The 23,048-nt window shown below is 54.3% G+C and overlaps 1 protein-coding gene across 1 annotated transcript; it reads right to left on the reverse strand.

Moving 5' to 3' along the window:
• Window positions 1-91: 91 nt before the first annotated feature.
• On the reverse strand, window positions 92-23,046 carry SNW1 (SNW domain containing 1). The gene is made up of 14 exons (XM_056553284.1): window positions 22,909-23,046; window positions 11,705-11,858; window positions 11,462-11,623; window positions 2,779-2,874; window positions 2,564-2,670; window positions 2,382-2,486; window positions 2,076-2,145; window positions 1,736-1,801; window positions 1,531-1,647; window positions 1,315-1,456; window positions 1,138-1,234; window positions 941-1,058; window positions 658-818; window positions 92-575 (listed from the first exon to the last, which is right to left on the reverse strand). The coding sequence occupies exons 1-14, from the start codon at window positions 22,920-22,922 to the stop codon at window positions 380-382; spliced, it is 1,605 nt and encodes a 534-aa protein (XP_056409259.1). The 5' UTR covers window positions 22,923-23,046; the 3' UTR covers window positions 92-379.
• Between the last annotated feature and the right edge of the window lie 2 nt (window positions 23,047-23,048).

Consider the following 23,048-nt stretch of genomic DNA (forward strand, 5'->3'; position numbering starts at 1 on the left):
GCACCAGACCCCAGAGGGGCCCCTCTTGGAGATACCAGACAGAGCACACAGAATGCTGGGACATGTAGTGCACATCTCAGAACAGCCAACACCAGATTTACCATTTTTATTTTAAAAGTTTAAATAAAAACAGAAAATAGAAGAAAACTCCAAATCTTCTCGTCCGTGATCCGAGCGTCCTACGGGGGAGGGGGATGAAAAACCAGAGACACATTGTATACGAGGGAAGTGATGGAGTCAGTACGGGTCCTGGGGTCTTTTAGGGCCAATGCCTGCACTTCATATATACAGAGAGTCATTTATGTACAATTCCCCCCCCCCCCCAGCTACTGTTAGGGCCCCGTCTGCAGGGGGTTCACAGTCCTTGTATAAGGGCCCCTCACTCCTTCCTGCGCTTCTTGCCCTCATGGTCATGCTCTTTGGTGCGGCCGCTGTCAGAGGGGCGCTTAGAGCCGCCGTGCTGTTTAGCCTCTTCCAAGAATTTATCCAAACCGAAGGGATCCTCCTCAAACTGCACCGGGCCCTCCCTGCGCTGCTTACGGTCCGAGCCCGAGAAGTCTTTGTCCGGGACAAACCTGGGGAGAGCGATTCGGTAACAAGGGGTTAACAGCATGAGTATAAGGCGCCACTTATCACCCTGCGGTCGGGTCACCTCACCTGTTGGTCTTCATCAGGGTGTCGATGTCGGTGCCGTACGTATCGGCATCGTTGTTCTTGGGCCGGTAGATGGTCTGCGCCATTTCCTTGCTGCTCCTCCATGGCTGAGAATACACGTTATACGTCTCGTCCTCTCCGCCCGCAAAACCACTGTCCAGACCCTGCAGAGACATCACAGTCACAGGAGAAGCAAAATCCGGAGCCTGTCACTGTGGAGAGGACGCTCCACCACCTGGGGCCCCTCACAGTTCAGGTCTTGTTGTGGCCCCCCCAGTGCTCGTACCCTGCTCTGATTGAAGAGCCGCTGATCGTACTGAATCTCTCCGGACGGCCGCTGGCTCGGGATTCCTAGGGCGATCTGCTCGCTGATGTCTCTGTCCTCGTTCCTCTGTAGCTTGGACCTGGCAGACAGTGAAGGGTCAGAAGTGACATCGCAGCTCACAGACAGCGCCCCCCAGAGTCAGGTGACAGGCAGCTCACCTCTTATCTGGAGCCGCTCTGGACAGGTTACGCTCGTGCTGCCGCTCTTTCCGTCTGGTGTCTCTGATCTCGTCACGCTCTCTGGCTTCGTTGTCCTCTGCACCCAGGATACATCGGGTTAGACACGTGGATAATTAGTGCGGCCCCTCGGACCCCTACACCCCCCTCCCTGCTCACCCTTCTCCGCATGAGACTTAATCCCAGCTCTGCGCTCTCGTGCAATCTGCGCCAGCTCCCGCAGTTTCTCTTCCTTCTTCTCCTTTTCCTTCTGCGCCATCTTCCTCTCCACCTGCGCTCTCATCTCTACGGCTTCTCTGGCCTAAAAAAACACAGCAGGTTCCTCAGTGGCCGGGGAGGACGGGCCGGAGATTGGCGCCATGCCAGGGGTCTCACCTTCCTGTCTGCAATGTATAGCGCCTCGGCCAGTTTGGCGAAGTTCTCGTTAATGTGGACGGTCTGCAGCCCTCGTCCGTCAGCAGCCAGACGCTTGTCCAGGGGGATGGTGTAACCCTGTGGAGAGCAGTGCAATGGTCACATGACACCGCACCATGATGGACGGACATATAGTAGGACGAAGCGAGGGACCTCCGCCACTTACCTTGGCGTTCTTCCAGTTGGATATACACGGTGGGATCTTCCATTCCTGCTGCTCTTTCACTGTCATCTGCAAAGAACAGACACCACATCAATATCCCAGGGGGATGGGGGCACGCGGACCCCCACGCTAAATGAGTCAATTAGGTTTTACTTTATATAAGAGGAAGTGAAGGGTCACCTGACAATCTATTGGTGGGGGCCTCCCCACCGCTATGATCGGCTGATACACTGTGCCAAACCTGCAGCACAAGACATAAGTAGCCATCCGCAGGCCCTACCACTATCAGCAGGGGGCGACATTTGTCTCCCTATAAGATACAGAAGCTTTAGGGGGCCCTTACCTTCCTGCTAGGAGAATGCATGACAGGTGCTGGAGGGGACGGGGGTCCTCGAGGGATCTTCTTGTTGATCCTGAGATAAGACAAAAGCATCAGAATCCCTCCCACCTTCTCCTACCTCCCATTCACCCTCCCATTACCCCCCGCCCTCCACCTTGCCCCTCCCATTACCCCCCCCCAATCATACTCCCTCCCCTCATCATTCTCCCTCCCACCTCCTCCCTCCCGTTCCCCATCACCCCCCCGTTCCCCATCACCCCCCCATCCTCCGTCTCGCCTCCTTGCTCCCCGTCACCCTCCAGTACTCACTTAAAGCGCGGCGGCTCCATGGGGTCTTTCTGCATCTCCACCATTCTGATGACTCTCTGCTTGGCCCCAGAGTTAAACGCCACCCCCTGCTGAGAAGGTGTGTACCTGAGAGAAAGACATGTGATCACCATGGGGATGACCCAACTAATCCCCTCCCCCACAGTACCACCAGGGCCACTCACCGGATGTACTGGGCAGGAGCCAGCTTGTCTGCTGCCCGCACTGGCATGGCCGCCGCAATCTTCTGTGACACAGCTTTATCCAAGGCCTGGCGGGTCTTCTCTGTCAGCTGGAAGATAAAAGGGAGAATCCGGTCATCGGGGGATAAGCAGCATAAGTGGCGCCCCCTGAGTCCATCAGAGATATCACAACACTGGGTAAACCATCCTCCCCATACCTCTCGTACGGCCTCCTCATCCGGACGCTGCAGATCCGGGTCGTCTTCATCCATCACCTCCTTAGGAACCAGATCCGTGTATTTACTGAATATGACCTGAGGAGCGAGAAAGGAAAACATGGGATGATGGGAGTGATACATTGTATGATAGGAGATTAGATTGTGAGTTCTTGAGGTCAGGGATGATGGGAGTGATACATTGTATGATAGGAGATTAGATTGTGATCTCCTGGGGTCAGGGATGATGGGAGTGATACATTGTATGATAGGAGATTAGATTGTGATCTCCTGGGGTCAGGGATGATGGGAGTGATACATTGTATGATAGGAGATTAGATTGTGAGCTCCTGGGGTCAGGGATGATGGGAGTGATACATTGTATGATAGGAGATTAGATTGTGAGCTCCTGGGGTCAGGGATGATGGGAGTGATACATTGTATGATAGGAGATTAGATTGTGAGCTCCTGGGGTCAGGGATGATGGGAGTGATACATTGTATGTGATAGGAGATTAGATTGTGATCTCCTGGGGTCAGGGATGATGGGAGTGATACATTGTATATGATAGGAGATTAGATTGTGAGCTCCTGGGGTCAGGGATGATGAGAGTGATACATTGTATGATAGGAGATTAGATTGTGAGCTCCTGGGGTCAGGGATGATGGGAGTGATACATTGTATGTGATAGGAGATTAGATTGTGATCTCCTGGGGTCAGGGATGATGGGAGTGATACATTGTATGTGATAGGAGATTAGATTGTGATCTCCTGGGGTCAGGGATGATGAGAGTGATACATTGTATGATAGGAGATTAGATTGTGAGCTCCTGGGGTCAGGGATGATGGGAGTGATACATTGTATGTGATAGGAGGTTAGATTGTGATCTCCTGGGGTCAGGGATGATGGGAGTGATACATTGTATGATAGGAGATTAGATTGTGATCTCCTGGAGGTGCAGCTCACGGACAGGCAGCACCTGATCTGAGCTCCGCGCTGACCAAAACCTTTATGCCCTTCTAAGCGCCGAAATCGGCTCCTATCTGGCAGATTCTGCGTGGAGAGGAACATGTCCTGCACCCATAAAAAGAAGAACCAGAAGCTTACCCGGCACTTGTCCCAGTCAATTCCAGACATCTTTAGATTGGGGCCTAGCACAAAGATGGCCGCCTCCCGCTCAGCACTCAGATGGGGAGGATGCTCCTGCAGAGGAGGAATTAACCCCGGCGGGGTGTATCAGATATCTCTACACAGCTGCAGGACTTGGGCCAGCATGTAGCTGAGTCGGAAGCTAAATTGGATGAATTAACCGATGCTGTGGAAGCTGACCGCCATGATCTGGATGACCACGCAGCCCAGCTTCAAGCCCTGGAGCTGAAACTGGAAGATCTCGAGAATCGGTCCAGATGGGCGAAGTTGAGACTCAGGCCTTCCGGAAGAGATTGTAGACTTAAGACGGTCTGCTTTATTCTATGAAATGGCGCCTCAGCTGGAGCCGGAGATTTTGATAGAATCCATAGGGCCCTCGCCAGGCCCAAGAACCCCAAGGTGCCAAAGGATGTTGTCCTTAAACTGCACTATCCAGAGGTGAGAGATGTGTTATTGCAATCCGCCAGGGATACCCCTGTGCTCCCAGGCATGGCCCCCCCCCCCCCTGTACATTTGTACCCTCATCTGGCACCCACCACTTTTGCCTGACGCGGTGACTTTCACCCAATGGGAGGGTGTCAAATACCGGTGGGGGGTTTCCCTTTTCGGGATGCTCTGACTAAAGAGCGAATAGCCCTCGTAGACACGTCACCATTCCCACAGAGAGCAGGGTACCCGATCAGGACCTGGACTCTGGTGGTCAAGGATGCAATCATCACCCTCAGAGGATGGATGCTGCCCCTCCGTGAGGGTACCTCTTGCTACTACATGAGGCCTCTCTTTTCATCCCTGATGACATCCTCCATTACTGCTTGATTTGAATAGGACACTATCCAGCTGCCATGTGAACTACCCCCTCTTCATACCTCCCAGGCCTCCTCATTGCTGGTTGTTTGCTTGGTCCAGGGCTTCCTGGGAGGAGAGTCTGTGCAGGACATCACCTTGTCTTCTTTTATATTATTCCCACTGGTTTTCCTTTTCTGCCTTTCTGTTTGGTTATTTACCTTTCTGGGTCTTCTCTTCTCTCTTTGTCCTTACCGATACCCTTTTCTCTCGTTTTCTTTTTTTCTCCCTTTTTCTTTCCCATCACTTGTTTTTCTCCCTTCTCCTTTTCGTCTTTGCTCTCTCTTTATCTCCCTATTTTTCTTCGCCCTCAATCTCCCCCTTTTTTCTTCTCTCTAATCTTTTCTTGTGGTTTCCCTTTTTCCTCTTTCTGCATTCATAGCTTCTTTTCTGTTCTTTTTTTCTTCTTATATCTTGGCATTCTGCCTTCGCCCTTCACTTTATTATTTTTCTTGGATTATCTTGCATCTGACTTTTTTATGGTTTGCTGGGGTGATTCCGGCTCAGACCACCACGTCCCTCTGCACTTTAGGTTGGTGGAAGTAGGATGGTCCACGATATAATGTGGTCTGTCTTTCCTGATTCATTGTTTTGTTGTGTTTTTGTATTTTTTTGGCAGTTTTTTTGTGTTGGTACATGTATTGTATCTTACGCCCATGGCTTTATACCTTAGTAATACTGCCTGCTACCCCACAGTTCTTATTGCTCTGGTCTTTCAGCTTGCCTGTATGTTATCATGAGTAAGGTGATATCCCATAATGTGCGGGGATATAATTCCCCACATAAACAGGGGAAAGCTTTTCAGGACTATGCCTGCTTAAAGTTAGATGCTATCTGTCTTCAGGAGACTCATTTTACTAATGAATCCAAGCCTCGGTTTGATACTCTCGCCTTTATATGTCTTATGTTTCTAAGTGTCGGGGCGTTATGACCCTTTGACATAACTACTTTCCTTTTCAGGTTCGGGACGTTCATGCTAATTCGGATGGCAGATATATTCCAGGGGTCCTTGTATGATAAAACTCAATGCCTTGTTAACTCTTATGCACCCACCAATTCTCCTTTTCTCTTTTTTGCAGAGCCTCTGTGGTACTCTTGCCTCCCTGACCTATGACGCTTTGATTTGGGCTGGAGACTTTAATGGTAAGCTGGATCGCTCTAATACTGCCCCCGTTTCGCAGGTCAGGGACGCAACAACAATTTATCTTCCCTCTTTACTGAGTGTTCCTTGGTGGATGTGTGGCGTGAGCATAATGGGAGTGCCCGTGGCTACTCGTATTATTCTCCTGCCCAGCGTCATTATTCCAGAATAGACTGGATTCTGACTAATACTTGTACCCTACCACAGTTGCTTTATGCCAGTCATGTGCCGTCAGCATGGTCCGATCAGGACTTAATTTTAGGAGTCCCCTCTCTTTTCCCTTCCCGTGGCGGCTTAATGAGTCGCTCCTGACAATGCCCTGAGTGAAATAACTTGAGGAGGTCCTTACTTATTTTGGAGCGAATGCTAGAGCTGACTGATCCCAAGTGGGTATGATTAGCACATAAATCATTTATCCGAGGTCATATTATTTAGTGACTGGGATTAAGCGTTATCAGACCGGGACTCAACAAGTGTTAAACTTCAGAGGTTGACATTCGCTCACCAACAAGACCCTTCCCCCTACTTTCTTCAGGCTCTCCAGGACACCAGGGTTCAGCTGGACACACTTCAATCTACAGTGGTTGAGAAAGCTTTGTGATGGCCTAAAGCCACATATAAGTTTGCCAACAAGCCATGGTGTCCATGATAAAAAAAGATAAAGTCTTTTAATAGGGTGCATAGCCTCCAGCTGCGCCCTTGTTTACGCTCCTCTCATCCTGACCGGATTTATACTGCCTTCCACTCTTACTACACCCGCCTGTATACTGAACCCTCTCATCCTTTCAGCTACCCTTTCCCACTTTCTTTCCTCTGTTTCTCTTCCTCATCTCCCTCCTGACACTAGAGAGGTATTGAATAGGGAATCGACCGATTATCGGTTTGGCCGATATCAGCTGATATTCACGATTTGGAACGTTATCGGTATCGGCAATTACCTTGCCGATAACGCCCCCCCCCCCCCCCCCAGAGACCGCCGCCGCTGCCCCATTGCATCCTCCATCCCCGGTTTTATTATTACCTGTTCCCATGGTCCGCAATACGTCTGGCTCCTGCGGCGTCCTGTGTTACGCTGTGCGCTGCGCAATGACGAGTGACGTCCTCAACGCGACGTCGCCGTCAGTGCGCAGAGCGACAGCTCAGGAGGACACCGCCGGAGCCAGAAGTAGCGCGGACCTCGGAAACCGGTAATTATAAAACCGGGAATGGGGGAGGCAATGGGGCAGCGTCGGTCTCTGGCCAGGGCGGTGACAGGACTCAGGAGGACCCCAGGGGGGGAGGGGGGGATAAATAGCCGATAACTTATACTGATATTCCAGTATAAGTTATCGGCTATCTGCCCTAACCTCCACAGAGTATTTGTATCGGCCCTAAAATGCTTGGTTTCCCAAAAATGTTACATTTTTAAAAAGGATAATAGCAGAAAATACCCCCCAAAATTTGAAGCCCAATTTCTACCGATTCAGAAAACACCCCATATGGGGGTGAAAAGTGCTCTGCTGGCGCACTACAGGTCTCAGAAGAGAAGGAGTCACATTTGGCTTTTTGAAAGCAAATTTTGCTCTGGGGGCATGCTGCATTTAGGAAGCCCCTATGGTGCCAGAACCGCAAAAAAAAACCACATGGCATAACCATTTTGGAAACCAGACCCCTCGGGGAACGTAAAAAGGGGTAAAGTGAACCTTAATACCCTACAGGTGATTCACAACTTTTGCATATGTAAAAAAAAAAAAAAAAAAAAAAAAATTTTTTTACCTAAAATGTTGGTTTCCCAAAAATTTTTGATTTTTAAAAAGGGTAATAGCAGAAAATACCCCCCATAATTTGTTAGGCAATTTCTCCCGAGTACGGCGATACCCCATATGTGACCCTAAACTGTTAACTTGAAATACGACAGGGCTCCAAAGTGAGAGCGCCATGCGCATTTGAGGCCTGAATTAGGGACTAGCATAGGGGTGGACATTCTACGCTAGTGATTCCCAAATAGGGTGCCTCCAGCTGTTAAAGTCCCAGCATGCCTGGACAGTCAGTGGCTGTCTGGTAATACTGGGAGTAGTTGTTTTGCAACAGCTGGAGGCTCCATTTTGGAAACAGTGGCGTACCAGACGTTTTTCATTTTTATTGGGGAGGGGAGGGGTATGTGTATATGTAGTGTTTTTTACTTTTTATTTTATTGTGTGTTAGTGTAGTGTAGTGTTTTTATGGTACAGTCGCACAAGCGGGGGTTCACAGTAGTTTCTCGCTGGCAGTTTGAGCAGCGGCAGAAAATTTGCCGCAGCTCAAACTTGCAGCCGGATACTTACTGTAATCCTCCGCCCATGTGAGTGTACCCTGTACGTTCACATTTGGGGGGGAGACATCCAGCTGTTGCAAAACTACAACTCCCAGCATGTAGGGTCTATAAGTGCATGCTGGGAGTTGTAGTTTTGCAACAGCTGGAGGCTCCGTTTTGGAAACAGTGGCGTACCAGACGTTTTTCATTTTTATTGGGGAGGGGGGCTGTGTATATGTAGTGTTTTTTTACTTTTTATTTTATTTTGTGGTAGTGTAGTGTAGTGTTTTTAGGGTACAGTCGCACGGGCGGAGGGTTCACAATACTTTCTCGCTGGCAGTTTGAGCTGCGACAGAAAATTTGCTGCAGCTCAAACTTGCAGCCGGATACTTACTGTAATCCTCCGCCCATGTGAGTGTACCCTGTACGTTCACATTGGGGGGGGGAAACATCCAGCTGTTGCAAAACTACAACTCCCAGCATGTACGGTCTATCAGTGCATGCTGGGAGTTGTAGTTTTGCAACAGCTGGAGGCACACTGGTTGTGAAACACCGAGTTTGGCAACAAACTCAGTGTTTTGCAACCAGTGTGCCTTCAGCTGTTGCAAAAGCTACAACCCCCAGCATGTACGGACAGCGGAAGCACATGCTGGGTGTTGTAGTTATGTAACAGCGGGAGGCATACTACTTTGGCTGGGGATTGTAGTTATGCAACAGCTGGAGACACACTGGTTTGCTACTTAACTCAGTGTGCCTTCAGCTGTTGCAAAACTACAACTCTCAGCAGTCACCGACAGCCAACAGGCATGCTGGGAGTTGTAGTTATGCAACCAGCAGATGCACCACTACAACTCCCAGCATGCACTTTAGCTGTTTGTGCAAGCTGGGAGTTGTAGTTACACAACAGCTGAAGGTACACTTTTCCATAGAAAGAATGTGCCTCCAGCTGTTGCAAAACCATAAGTCCCAGCATGCCCATAAGTGCATGCTGGGAGTTGTGGTGGTCTGCCTCCTCCTGTTGCATAACTACAGCTCCCAGCATGCCCTTTTTGCATGCTGGGAGCTGTTGCTAAGCAACAGCAGGAGGCTGTCACTCACCTCCTGCTGCTGCTTGATCGCCGCACAGGTCAGTCCCGCCGCCGCTCCTGGGGCCCCGATCCCAACAGAAACGCCGGGGATCGGGGTCCCCAGCACCAGGGGTGCACGTCCCGCACCCGCTCACGTCCTCCAGAAGAGGGGCGGAGCGGGTGCGGGAGTGACACCCGCAGCAGGCGCCCTGATTGGTCGGCCGGGAATCCGGCCGACGAATCAGGGCGATCGTGAGGTGCCACCTCACCACTGCAGGCTCTGGCTTGACCCGATTGACCCGGAATCGCCGCAGATCGCTGGACTGAATTGTCCAGCGATCTGCAGCCATCGCCGACATGGGGGGGCATAATGACCCCCCTGGGCGATATGCCGCGATGCCTGCTGAACGATTTCAGCAGGCATCGGCTCCCCTCCGGCTAGCGGCGGGGGGCCGGGAATGGACAGGACGTACTCCTACGTCCTCGGTCCTTAAGGACTCGGAAACGGGGGCGTAGGAGTACGTCCATTGTCCTTAAGGGGTTAAAACATGACAAACTAAACAAATTTGGTATTCATGTAATCAGGCGACCTAAAGTATCAAAATAATATGCAAGGTGAATGGCAAAAAAAAAAAAAGAAACCAAAATTAGCATTTTTTTCAATTTCACCTCACAAATATATATATTTTTTTGTTTCAGAGCATAAGTTATGGAAAAATGAAGGGTGTCCTTACAAATAGAGATGAGCGAACTTACAGGAATGTATCCACCTTTTCCAGCCCACCGGAGCACCTGAAAGCTGAACTAATTTATGCAGGATAAGTCATCAACTGCTGAGCCGAGAAGTTCATGACGAATCGAGTTTACTGTAAGTTCGCTCATCTCTACTTACAAAGTATCCTTGGCCCTGCAAATAACCAGCCTCATATGGGTCTGTAGATGGAAAAATAAGAGTCTGTTATAGGACGAGGAGGAAAAACTAAAGTGCAGAAACTAATAAAGACCCTAATTTCATACTATTTAGGTTGAATTTATTTTATCTACCAGGACAAGTGGATCATCATGTTGTGATTGTGATCTCCTGGGGTCATGGATGATGGGAGTGATACATTGTATGTGATAGGAGATTAGATTGTGATCTCCTGGGGTCAGGGATGATGGGAGTGATACATTGTATGATAGGAGATTAGATTGTGATCTCCTGGGGTCAGGGATGATGGGAGTGATACATTGTATGATAGGAGATTAGATTGTGATCTCCTGGGGTCAGGGATGATGGGAGTGATACATTGTATGATAGGAGATTAGATTGTGAGCTCCTGGGGTCAGGGATGATGGGAGTGATACATTGTATGTGATAGGAGATTAGATTGTGAGCTCCTGGGGTCAGGGATGATGGGAGTGATACATTGTATGATAGGAGATTAGATTGTGAGCTCCTGGGGTCAGGGATGATGGGAGTGATACATTGTATGTGATAGGAGATTAGATTGTGAGCTCCTGGGGTCAGGGATGATGGGAGTGATGATACATTGTACGATAGGAGATTAGATTGTGATCTCCTGGGGTCAGGGATGATGGAAGTGATACATTGTATGATAGGAGATTAGATTGTGATCTCCTGGGGTCAGGGATGATGGGAGTGATGATACATTGTATGTGATAGGAGATTAGATTGTGATCTCCTGGGGTCAGGGATGATGGAAGTGATACATTGTATGATAGGAGATTAGATTGTGATCTCCTGGGGTCAGGGATGATGGGAGTGATGATACATTGTATGTGATAGGAGATTAGATTGTGAGCTCCTGGGGTCAGGGATGATGGGAGTGATACATTGTATGTGATAGGAGATTAGATTGTGAGCTCCTGGGGTCAGGGATGATGGGAGTGATACATTGTATGATAGGAGATTAGATTGTGATCTCCTGGGGTCAGGGATGATGGGAGTGATACATTGTATGTGATAGGAGATTAGATTGTGAGCTCCTGGGGTCAGGGATGATGGGAGTGATACATTGTATGATAGGAGATTAGATTGTGAGCTCCTGGGGTCAGGGATGATGGGAGTGATACATTGTATGTGATAGGAGATTAGATTGTGAGCTCCTGGGGTCATACATTGTGTCGCTCCCCTCTGTCTCTCCTGTGTAGCTGGATATTCGCCTGATGAGATGGCAGGTGGATTGGGCGCAGGGGGTGGGGCTTCTCACCTTATCCTTGGACTGGCCCTGGCGAGCGATGGCATCATACTTGATCTTGCCCTCGGCATCCACCTGTACGGCCAGGGCGTTGGACATTCGTTTCTTCCTCCCCATCTCCAGGGGGTACTGAGCCACATGGATCTCTGGAAAGGCTCCGCCATCACCGAAATCCTGCACAGATCACATGACAGTGAGAAAACCGAGGCTAGCGACTGAACAGACACCACAAGGAGCCCACCTGCCCCCGCTCACCTCCAGAGTCCGGGGCACCCAGCCCTTCCGGTGCCCATAGGGAGGAGGCTCCCGCCGTGATGCCACCAGCGCAGTCTGGCGAGATTTATGAGCATGTAGCTTCTCCTCTGCCTCCAGCTGATCCTGGGAAAGCTGGGTGGGGGCCGGTAAAAAACTGCAAGGAAGAGGAAGACGAAGAATTACTGACACATCAGCAGCACAGGGGGCCCCTAATGTCTCCAATAATAATGGTGTAAGGGGTCCCGGACAAGCATGATATCAACTTCACTGGACAAGACTGTCATATAGCGAAACACCACATAAGGGTCCCCGGACCCCAACACACACCGGCCACATCTATCCTCTACCGGACCCCCAACACACACACACACACACCGGCCACATCTATCCTCTACCGGACCCCCAACACACACACACCGGCCACATCTATCCTCTACCGGACCCCCAACACACACACACACACACCGGCCACATCTATCCTCTACCGGACCCCCAACACACACACCGGCCACATCTATCCTCTACCGGACCCCCAACACACACACACACACACCGGCCACATCTATCCTCTACCGGACCCCCAACACACACACACACCGGCCACATCTATCCTCTACCGGACCCCCAACACACACACACCGGCCACATCTATCCTCTACCGGACCCCCAACACACACACCGGCCACATCTATCCTCTACCAGACCCCCAACACACACACCGGCCACATCTATCCTCTACCGGACCCCCAACACACACACCGCCACATCTATCCTCTACCGGACCCCCAACACACACACCGCCACATCTATCCTCTACCGGACCCCCAACACACACACACACACACCGGCCACATCTATCCTCTACCGGACCCCCAACACACACACACACAGGCCACATCTAATCTCTACCGGACCCCCAACACACACACCGGCCACATCTATCCTCTACCGGACCCCCAACACACACACACCGGCCACATCTATCCTCTACCGGACCCCCAACACACACACACCGGCCACATCTATCCTCTACCGGACCCCCAACACACACACACACACCGGCCACATCTATCCTCTACCGGACCCCCAACACACACACACAGGCCACATCTATCCTCTACCGGACCCCCAACACACACACCGCCACATCTATCCTCTACCGGACCCCCAACACACACACCGCCACATCTATCCTCTACCGGACCCCAAACACACACACCGCCACATCTATCCTCTACCGGACCCCCAACACACACACCGCCACATCTATCCTCTACCGGACCCCCAACACACACCCACACACCGGCCACATCTATCCTCTACCGGACCCCAAACACACACACCGCCACATCTATCCTCTACCGGACCCCCAACACACACACCGCCACATCTATCCTCTACCGGACCCCCAACACACACACACCGGCCACATCTATCCTCTACCGGACCCCCAACACACACACCGGCCACATCTATCCTCTACCGAACTCCCCCAACACACACACACACCGGCCACATCTATCCTCTACCGAACTCCCCCAACACACACACACCGGCCACATCTATCCTCTACCGGACCCCCAACACACACACCGGCCACATCTATCCTCTACCGGACCCCCAACACACACACACACACCGGCCACATCTATCCTCTACCGGACCCCCACACACACACACACACAGGCCACATCTATCCTCTACCGGACCCCCAACACACACACCGGCCACATCTATCCTCTACCGAACTCCCCCAACACACACACACACACACCGGCCACATCTATCCTCTACCGGACCCCCAACACACACACACCGGCCACATCTATCCTCTACCGGACCCCCAACACACACACACCGGCCACATCTATCCTCTACCGGACCCCCAACACACACACACACCGGCCACATCTATCCTCTACCGGACCCCCAACACACACACACACCGGCCACATCTATCCTCTACCGGACCCCCAACACACACACACCGGCCACATCTATCCTCTACCGGACCCCCAACACACACACACCGGCCACATCTATCCTCTACCGGACCCCCAACACACACACACACCGGCCACATCTATCCTCTACCGGACCCCCAACACACACACCGGCCACATCTATCCTCTACCGGACCCCCAACACACACACCGGCCACATCTATCCTCTACCGGACCCCCAACACACACACCGGCCACATCTATCCTCTACCGGACCCCCAACACACACACCGGCCACATCTATCCTCTACCGGACCCCCAACACACACACCGGCCACATCTATCCTCTACCGGACCCCCAACACACACACCGGCCACATCTATCCTCTACCGGACCCCCAACACACACACACACCGGCCACATCTATCCTCTACCGGACCCCCAACACACACACACACCGGCCACATCTATCCTCTACCGGACCCCCAACACACACCGGCCACATCTATCCTCTACCGGACCCCCAACACACACACACACACCGGCCACATCTATCCTCTACCGGACCCCCAACACACACACACACCGGCCACATCTATCCTCTACCGGACCCCCAACACACACACACACCGGCCACATCTATCCTCTACCGGACCCCCAACACACACACACACCGGCCACATCTATCCTCTACCGGACCCCCAACACACACACACACACCGGCCACATCTATCCTCTACCGGACCCCCAACACACACACACACACCGGCCACATCTATCCTCTACCGGACCCCCAACACACACACACACACCGGCCACATCTATCCTCTACCGGACCCCCAACACACACACACACACCGGCCACATCTATCCTCTACCGGACCCCCAACACACACACACACACCGGCCACATCTATCCTCTACCGGACCCCCAACACACACACACACCGGCCACATCTATCCTCTACCGGACCCCCAACACACACACACACCGGCCACATCTATCCTCTACCGGACCCCCAACACACACACACCGGCCACATCTATCCTCTACCGGACCCCCAACACACACACACCGGCCACATCTATCCTCTACCGGACCCCCAACACACACACACCGGCCACATCTATCCTCTACCGGACCCCCAACACACACACACCGGCCACATCTATCCTCTACCGGACCCCCAACACACACACACCGGCCACATCTATCCTCTACCGGACCCCCAACACACACACACCGGCCACATCTATCCTCTACCGGACCCCCAACACACACACACCGGCCACATCTATCCTCTACCGGACCCCCAACACACACACACACCGGCCACATCTATCCTCTACCGGACCCCCAACACACACACACACCGGCCACATCTATCCTCTACCGGACCCCCAACACACACACACACCGGCCACATCTATCCTCTACCGGACCCCCAACACACACACACCGGCCACATCTATCCTCTACCGGACCCCCAACACACACACACCGGCCACATCTATCCTCTACCGGACCCCTAACACACACACACCGGCCACATCTATCCTCTACCGGACCCCCAACACACACACACCGGCCAAATCTATCCTCTACCGGACCCCCAACACACACACACACACACACACACCGGCCACATCTATCCTCTACCGGACCCCCAACACACACACACACCGGCCACATCTATCCTCTACCGGACCCCCAACACACACACACACCGGCCACATCTATCCTCTACCGGACCCCCAACACACACACACACCGGCCACATCTATCCTCTACCGGACCCCCAACACACACACACACCAGCCACATCTATCCTCTACCGGACCCCCAACACACCGGCCACATCTATCCTCTACCGGACCCCCAACACACACACACACCGGCCACATCTATCCTCTACCGGACCCCCAACACACACACACACCGGCCACATCTATCCTCTACCGGACCCCCAACACACACACACACACACCGGCCACATCTATCCTCTACCGGACCCCCAACACACACACACACCGGCCACCCAACACACACACACACACACACACACACACACACACCGGCCACATCTATCCTCTACCGGACCCCCAACACACACCGGCCACATCTATCCTCTACCGGACCCCCAACACACACACACCGGCCACATCTATCCTCTACCGGACCCCCAACAGCCACATCTATCCTCTACCGGACCCCCAACACACACACACCGGCCACATCTATCCTCTACCGGACCCCCAACACACACACCGGCCACATCTATCCTCTACCGGACCCCCAACACACACACACCGGCCACATCTATCCTCTACCGGACCCCCAACACACACACACCGGCCACATCTATCCTCTACCGGACCCCCAACACACACACACCGGCCACATCTATCCTCTACCGGACCCCCAACACACACACACCGGCCACATCTATCCTCTACCGGACCCCCAACGCACACACACACCGGCCACATCTATCCTCTACCGGACCCCCAACGCACACACACACCGGCCACATCTATCCTCTACCGGACCCCCAACACACACACACACACACACACCGGCCACATCTATCCTCTACCGGACCCCCAACACACACACCGGCCACATCTATCCTCTACCGGACCCCCAACACACACACCGGCCACATCTATCCTCTACCGGACCCCCAACACACACACCGGCCACATCTATCCTCTACCGGACCCCCAACACACACACCGGCCACATCTATCCTCTACCGGACCCCCAACACACACACCGGCCACATCTATCCTCTACCGGACCCCCAACACACACACACACACACACACCGGCCACATCTATCCTCTACCGGACCCCCAACACACACACCGGCCACATCTATCCTCTACCGGACCCCCAACACACACACCGGCCACATCTATCCTCTACCGGACCCCCAACACACACACCGGCCACATCTATCCTCTACCGGACCCCCAACACACACACCGGCCACATCTATCCTCTACCGGACCCCCAACACACACACCGGCCACATCTATCCTCTACCGGACCCCCAACACACACACACACACACACACACACCGGCCACATCTATCCTCTACCGGACCCCCAACACACACACACACACACCGGCCACATCTATCCTCTACCGGACCCCCAACACACACACACACACCGGCCACATCTATCCTCTACCGGACCCCCAACACACACCGGCCACATCTATCCTCTACCGGACCCCCAACACACACCGGCCACATCTATCCTCTACCGGACCCCCAACACACACACACACACCGGCCACATCTATCCTCTACCGGACCCCCAACACACACACCGGCCACATCTATCCTCTACCGGACCCCCAACACACACACACACCGGCCACATCTATCCTCTACCGGACCCCCAACACACACACACACCGGCCACATCTATCCTCTACCGGACCCCCAACACACACACACCGGTCACATCTATCCTCTACCGGACCCCCAACACACACACACACCGGCCACATCTATCCTCTACCGGCCCCCCAACACACACACACCGGCCACATCTATCCTCTACCGGACCCCCAACACACACACACACCGGCCACATCTATCCTCTACCGGACCCCCGACACACACACACACCGGCCACATCTATCCTCTACCGGACCCCCGACACACACACACACCGGCCACATCTATCCTCTACCGGACCCCCAACACACACACCGGCCACATCTATCCTCTACCGGACCCCCAACACACACACCGGCCACATCTATCCTCTACCGGACCCCCAACACACACACCGGCCACATCTATCCTCTACCGGACCCCCAACACACACACCGGCCACATCTATCCTCTACCGGACCCCCAACACACACACACACACACACACACACCGGCCACATCTATCCTCTACCGGACCCCCAACACACACACACACACACCGGCCACATCTATCCTCTACCGGACCCCCAACACACACACACACACCGGCCACATCTATCCTCTACCGGACCCCCAACACACACCGGCCACATCTATCCTCTACCGGACCCCCAACACACACCGGCCACATCTATCCTCTACCGGACCCCCAACACACACACACACACCGGCCACATCTATCCTCTACCGGACCCCCACACACACACACCGGCCACATCTATCCTCTACCGGACCCCCAACACACACACACACCGGCCACATCTATCCTCTACCGGACCCCCAACACACACACACACCGGCCACATCTATCCTCTACCGGACCCCCAACACACACACACACCGGCCACATCTATCCTCTACCGGACCCCCAACACACACACACCGGTCACATCTATCCTCTACCGGACCCCCAACACACACACACACCGGCCACATCTATCCTCTACCGGCCCCCCAACACACACACACCGGCCACATCTATCCTCTACCGGACCCCCGACACACACACACACCGGCCACATCTATCCTCTACCGGACCCCCGACACACACACACACCGGCCACATCTATCCTCTACCGGACCCCCGACACACACACACACCGGCCACATCTATCCTCTACCGGACCCCCAACACACACACACACACCGGCCACATCTATCCTCTACCGGACCCCCAACACACACACACACACCGGCCACATCTATCCTCTACCGGACCCCCAACACACACACACACACCGGCCACATCTATCCTCTACCGGACCCCCAACACACACACACACACCGGCCACATCTATCCTCTACCGGACCCCCAACACACACACACACACCGGCCACATCTATCCTCTACCGGACCCCCAACACACACACACCGGCCACATCTATCCTCTACCGGACCCCCAACACACACACACCGGCCACATCTATCCTCTACCGGACCCCCAACACACACACACCGGCCACATCTATCCTCTACCGGACCCCCAACACACACACACCGGCCACATCTATCCTCTACCGGACCCCCAACACACACACACCGGCCACATCTATCCTCTACCGGACCCCCAACACACACACACCGGCCACATCTATCCTCTACCGGACCCCCAACACACACACACCGGCCACATCTATCCTCTACCGGACCCCCAACACACACACACCGGCCACGTCTATCCTCTACCGGACCCCCAACACACACACACCGGCCACATCTATCCTCTACCGGACCCCCAACACACACACACCGGCCACATCTATCCTCTACCGGACCCCCAACACACACACACCGGCCACATCTATCCTCTACCGGACCCCCAACACACACACACACCGGCCACATCTATCCTCTACCGGACCCCCAACACACACACACACCGGCCACATCTATCCTCTACCGGACCCCCAACACACACACACACCGGCCACATCTATCCTCTACCGGACCCCCAACACACACACACCGGCCAAATCTATCCTCTACCGGACCCCCAACACACACACACACACCGGCCACATCTATCCTCTACCGGACCCCCAACACACACACACACCGGCCACATCTATCCTCTACCGGACCCCCAACACACACACACACCGGCCACATCTATCCTCTACCGGACCCCCAACACACACACACACCGGCCACATCTATCCTCTACCGGACCCCCAACACACACACACACCAGCCACATCTATCCTCTACCGGACCCCCAACACACACCGGCCACATCTATCCTCTACCGGACCCCCAACACACACACACACCGGCCACATCTATCCTCTACCGGACCCCCAACACACACACCGGCCACATCTATCCTCTACCGGACCCCCAACACACACACACCGGCCACATCTATCCTCTACCGGACCCCCAACACACACACACACACACACACACCGGCCACATCTATCCTCTACCGGACCCCCAACACACACACACACCGGCCACCCAACACACACACCGGCCACATCTATCCTCTACCGGACCCCCAACACACACACACCGGCCACATCTATCCTCTACCGGACCCCCAACAGCCCACATCTATCCTCTACCGGACCCCCAACACACACACACCGGCCACATCTATCCTCTACCGGACCCCCAACACACACACACCGGCCACATCTATCCTCTACCGGACCCCCAACACACACACACCGGCCACATCTATCCTCTACCGGACCCCCAACACACACACACCGGCCACATCTATCCTCTACCGGACCCCCAACACACACACACCGGCCACATCTATCCTCTACCGGACCCCCAACACACACACACCGGCCACATCTATCCTCTACCGGACCCCCAACACACACACACACCGGCCACATCTATCCTCTACCGGACCCCCAACACACACACACACACCGGCCACATCTATCCTCTACCGGACCCCCAACACACACACACACACACCGGCCACATCTATCCTCTACCGGACCCCCAACACACACACACACCGGCCACATCTATCCTCTACCGGACCCCCAACACACACACACACCGGCCACATCTATCCTCTACCGGACCCCCAACACACACCGGCCACATCTATCCTCTACCGGACCCCCAACACACACCGGCCACATCTATCCTCTACCGGACCCCCACACACACACCGGCCACATCTATCCTCTACCGGACCCCCAACACACACACACACCGGCCACATCTATCCTCTACCGGACCCCCAACACACACACACACCGGCCACATCTATCCTCTACCGGACCCCCAACACACACACACACCGGCCACATCTATCCTCTACCGGACCCCCAACACACACACACCGGCCACATCTATCCTCTACCGGACCCCCAACACACACACACACCGGCCACATCTATCCTCTACCGGACCCCCAACACACACACACACACCGGCCACATCTATCCTCTACCGGACCCCCAACACACACACACACACCGGCCACATCTATCCTCTACCGGACCCCCAACACACACACACACACCGGCCACATCTATCCTCTACCGGACCCCCAACACACACACACACACACACCGGCCACATCTATCCTCTACCGGACCCCCAACACACACACACACACACACACACACCGGCCACATCTATCCTCTACCGGACCCCCCCAACACACACACACCGGCCACATCTATCCTCTACCGGACCCCCAACACACACACACACCGGCCACATCTATCCTCTACCGGACCCCCAACACACACACACCGGCCACATCTATCCTCTACCGGACCCCCAACACACACACACCGGCCACATCTATCCTCTACCGGACCCCCAACACACACACACCGGCCACATCTATCCTCTACCGGACCCCCAACACACACACACACCGGCCACATCTATCCTCTACCGGACCCCCAACACACACACACACCGGCCACATCTATCCTCTACCGGACCCCCAACACACACACACCGGCCACATCTATCCTCTACCGGACCCCCAACACACACACACACACACACCGGCCACATCTATCCTCTACCGGACCCCCAACACACACACACACCGGCCACATCTATCCTCTACCGGACCCCCAACACACACACACACCGGCCACATCTATCCTCTACCGGACCCCCAACACACACACACACACCGGCCACATCTATCCTCTACCGGACCCCCAACACACACACACACACACCGGCCACATCTATCCTCTACCGGACCCCCAACACACACACACACACACACACACCGGCCACATCTATCCTCTACCGGACCCCCCCAACACACACACACCGGCCACATCTATCCTCTACCGGACCCCCAACACACACACACCGGCCACATCTATCCTCTACCGGACCCCCAACACACACACACACACACCGGCCACATCTATCCTCTACCGGACCCCCAACACACACACACACACACCGGCCACATCTATCCTCTACCGGACCCCCAACACACACACACACACACCGGCCACATCTATCCTCTACCGGACCCCCAACACACACACACACACCGGCCACATCTATCCTCTACCGGACCCCCAACACACACACACACACACACACACCGGCCACATCTATCCTCTACCGGACCCCCAACACACACACACACACACACACACCGGCCACATCTATCCTCTACCGGACCCTTAACACACACACACACCGGCCACATCTATCCTCTACCGGACCCCCAACACACACACACACACCGGCCACATCTATCCTCTACCGGACCCCCAACACACACACACACCGGCCACATCTATCCTCTACCGGACCCCCAACACACACACACCGGCCACATCTATCCTCTACCGGACCCCCAACACACACACACACCGGCCACATCTATCCTCTACCGGACCCCCAGCACACACACACACCGGCCACATCTATCCTCTACCGGACCCCCAACACACACACACACCGGCCACATCTATCCTCTACCGGACCCCCAACACACACACACCGGTCACATCTATCCTCTACCGGACCCCCAACACACACACACACCGGCCACATCTATCCTCTACCGGACCCCCAACACACACACACACCGGCCACATCTATCCTCTACCGGACCCCCAACACACACACACACCGGCCACATCTATCCTCTACCGGACCCCCAACACACACACACACCGGCCACATCTATCCTCTACCGGACCCCCAACACACACACACACCGGCCACATCTATCCTCTACCGGACCCCCAAAACACACACACACCGGTCACATCTATCCTCTACCGGACCCCCAACACACACACACCGGCCACATCTATCCTCTACCGGACCCCCAACACACACACACACCGGCCACATCTATCCTCTACCGGACCCCCAACACACACACACACCGGCCACATCTATCCTCTACCGGACCCCCAACACACACACACACCGGCCACATCTATCCTCTACCGGACCCCCAACACACACACACACCGGCCACATCTATCCTCTACCGGACCCCCAACACACACACACACCGGCCACATCTATCCTCTACCGGACCCCCAACACACACACACACACCGGCCACATCTATCCTCTACCGGACCCCCAACACACACACACCGGCCACATCTATCCTCTACCGGACCCCCAACACACACACACACACACACCGGCCACATCTATCCTCTACCGGACCCCCAACACACACACACACACACACCGGCCACATCTATCCTCTACCGGACCCCCAACACACACACACCATTGGGCCCTAGGCAGCTCACACCCCTTCTGGCTTCGCTCTATAGACCCGGTATTGGCCCTTAGGGGTCCGTCTCTCGTCGCTCACCTCGCAAGCGCCATCTCTGTGTCCTGTTTTCTAAACCGGAAATCGTACAGTCAGAGCGGAAGGTGCGTACTGTCACGTGACCAAGACGTAAAATCCGCATTAACCAGAAGTGTCGCCCGCGCTCCACCTTTCTGTCACCC

Source organism: Hyla sarda, unplaced genomic scaffold (assembly GCF_029499605.1).
Source record: "Hyla sarda isolate aHylSar1 unplaced genomic scaffold, aHylSar1.hap1 scaffold_269, whole genome shotgun sequence".
Taxonomy (NCBI): Eukaryota; Metazoa; Chordata; class Amphibia; order Anura; family Hylidae; genus Hyla; species Hyla sarda.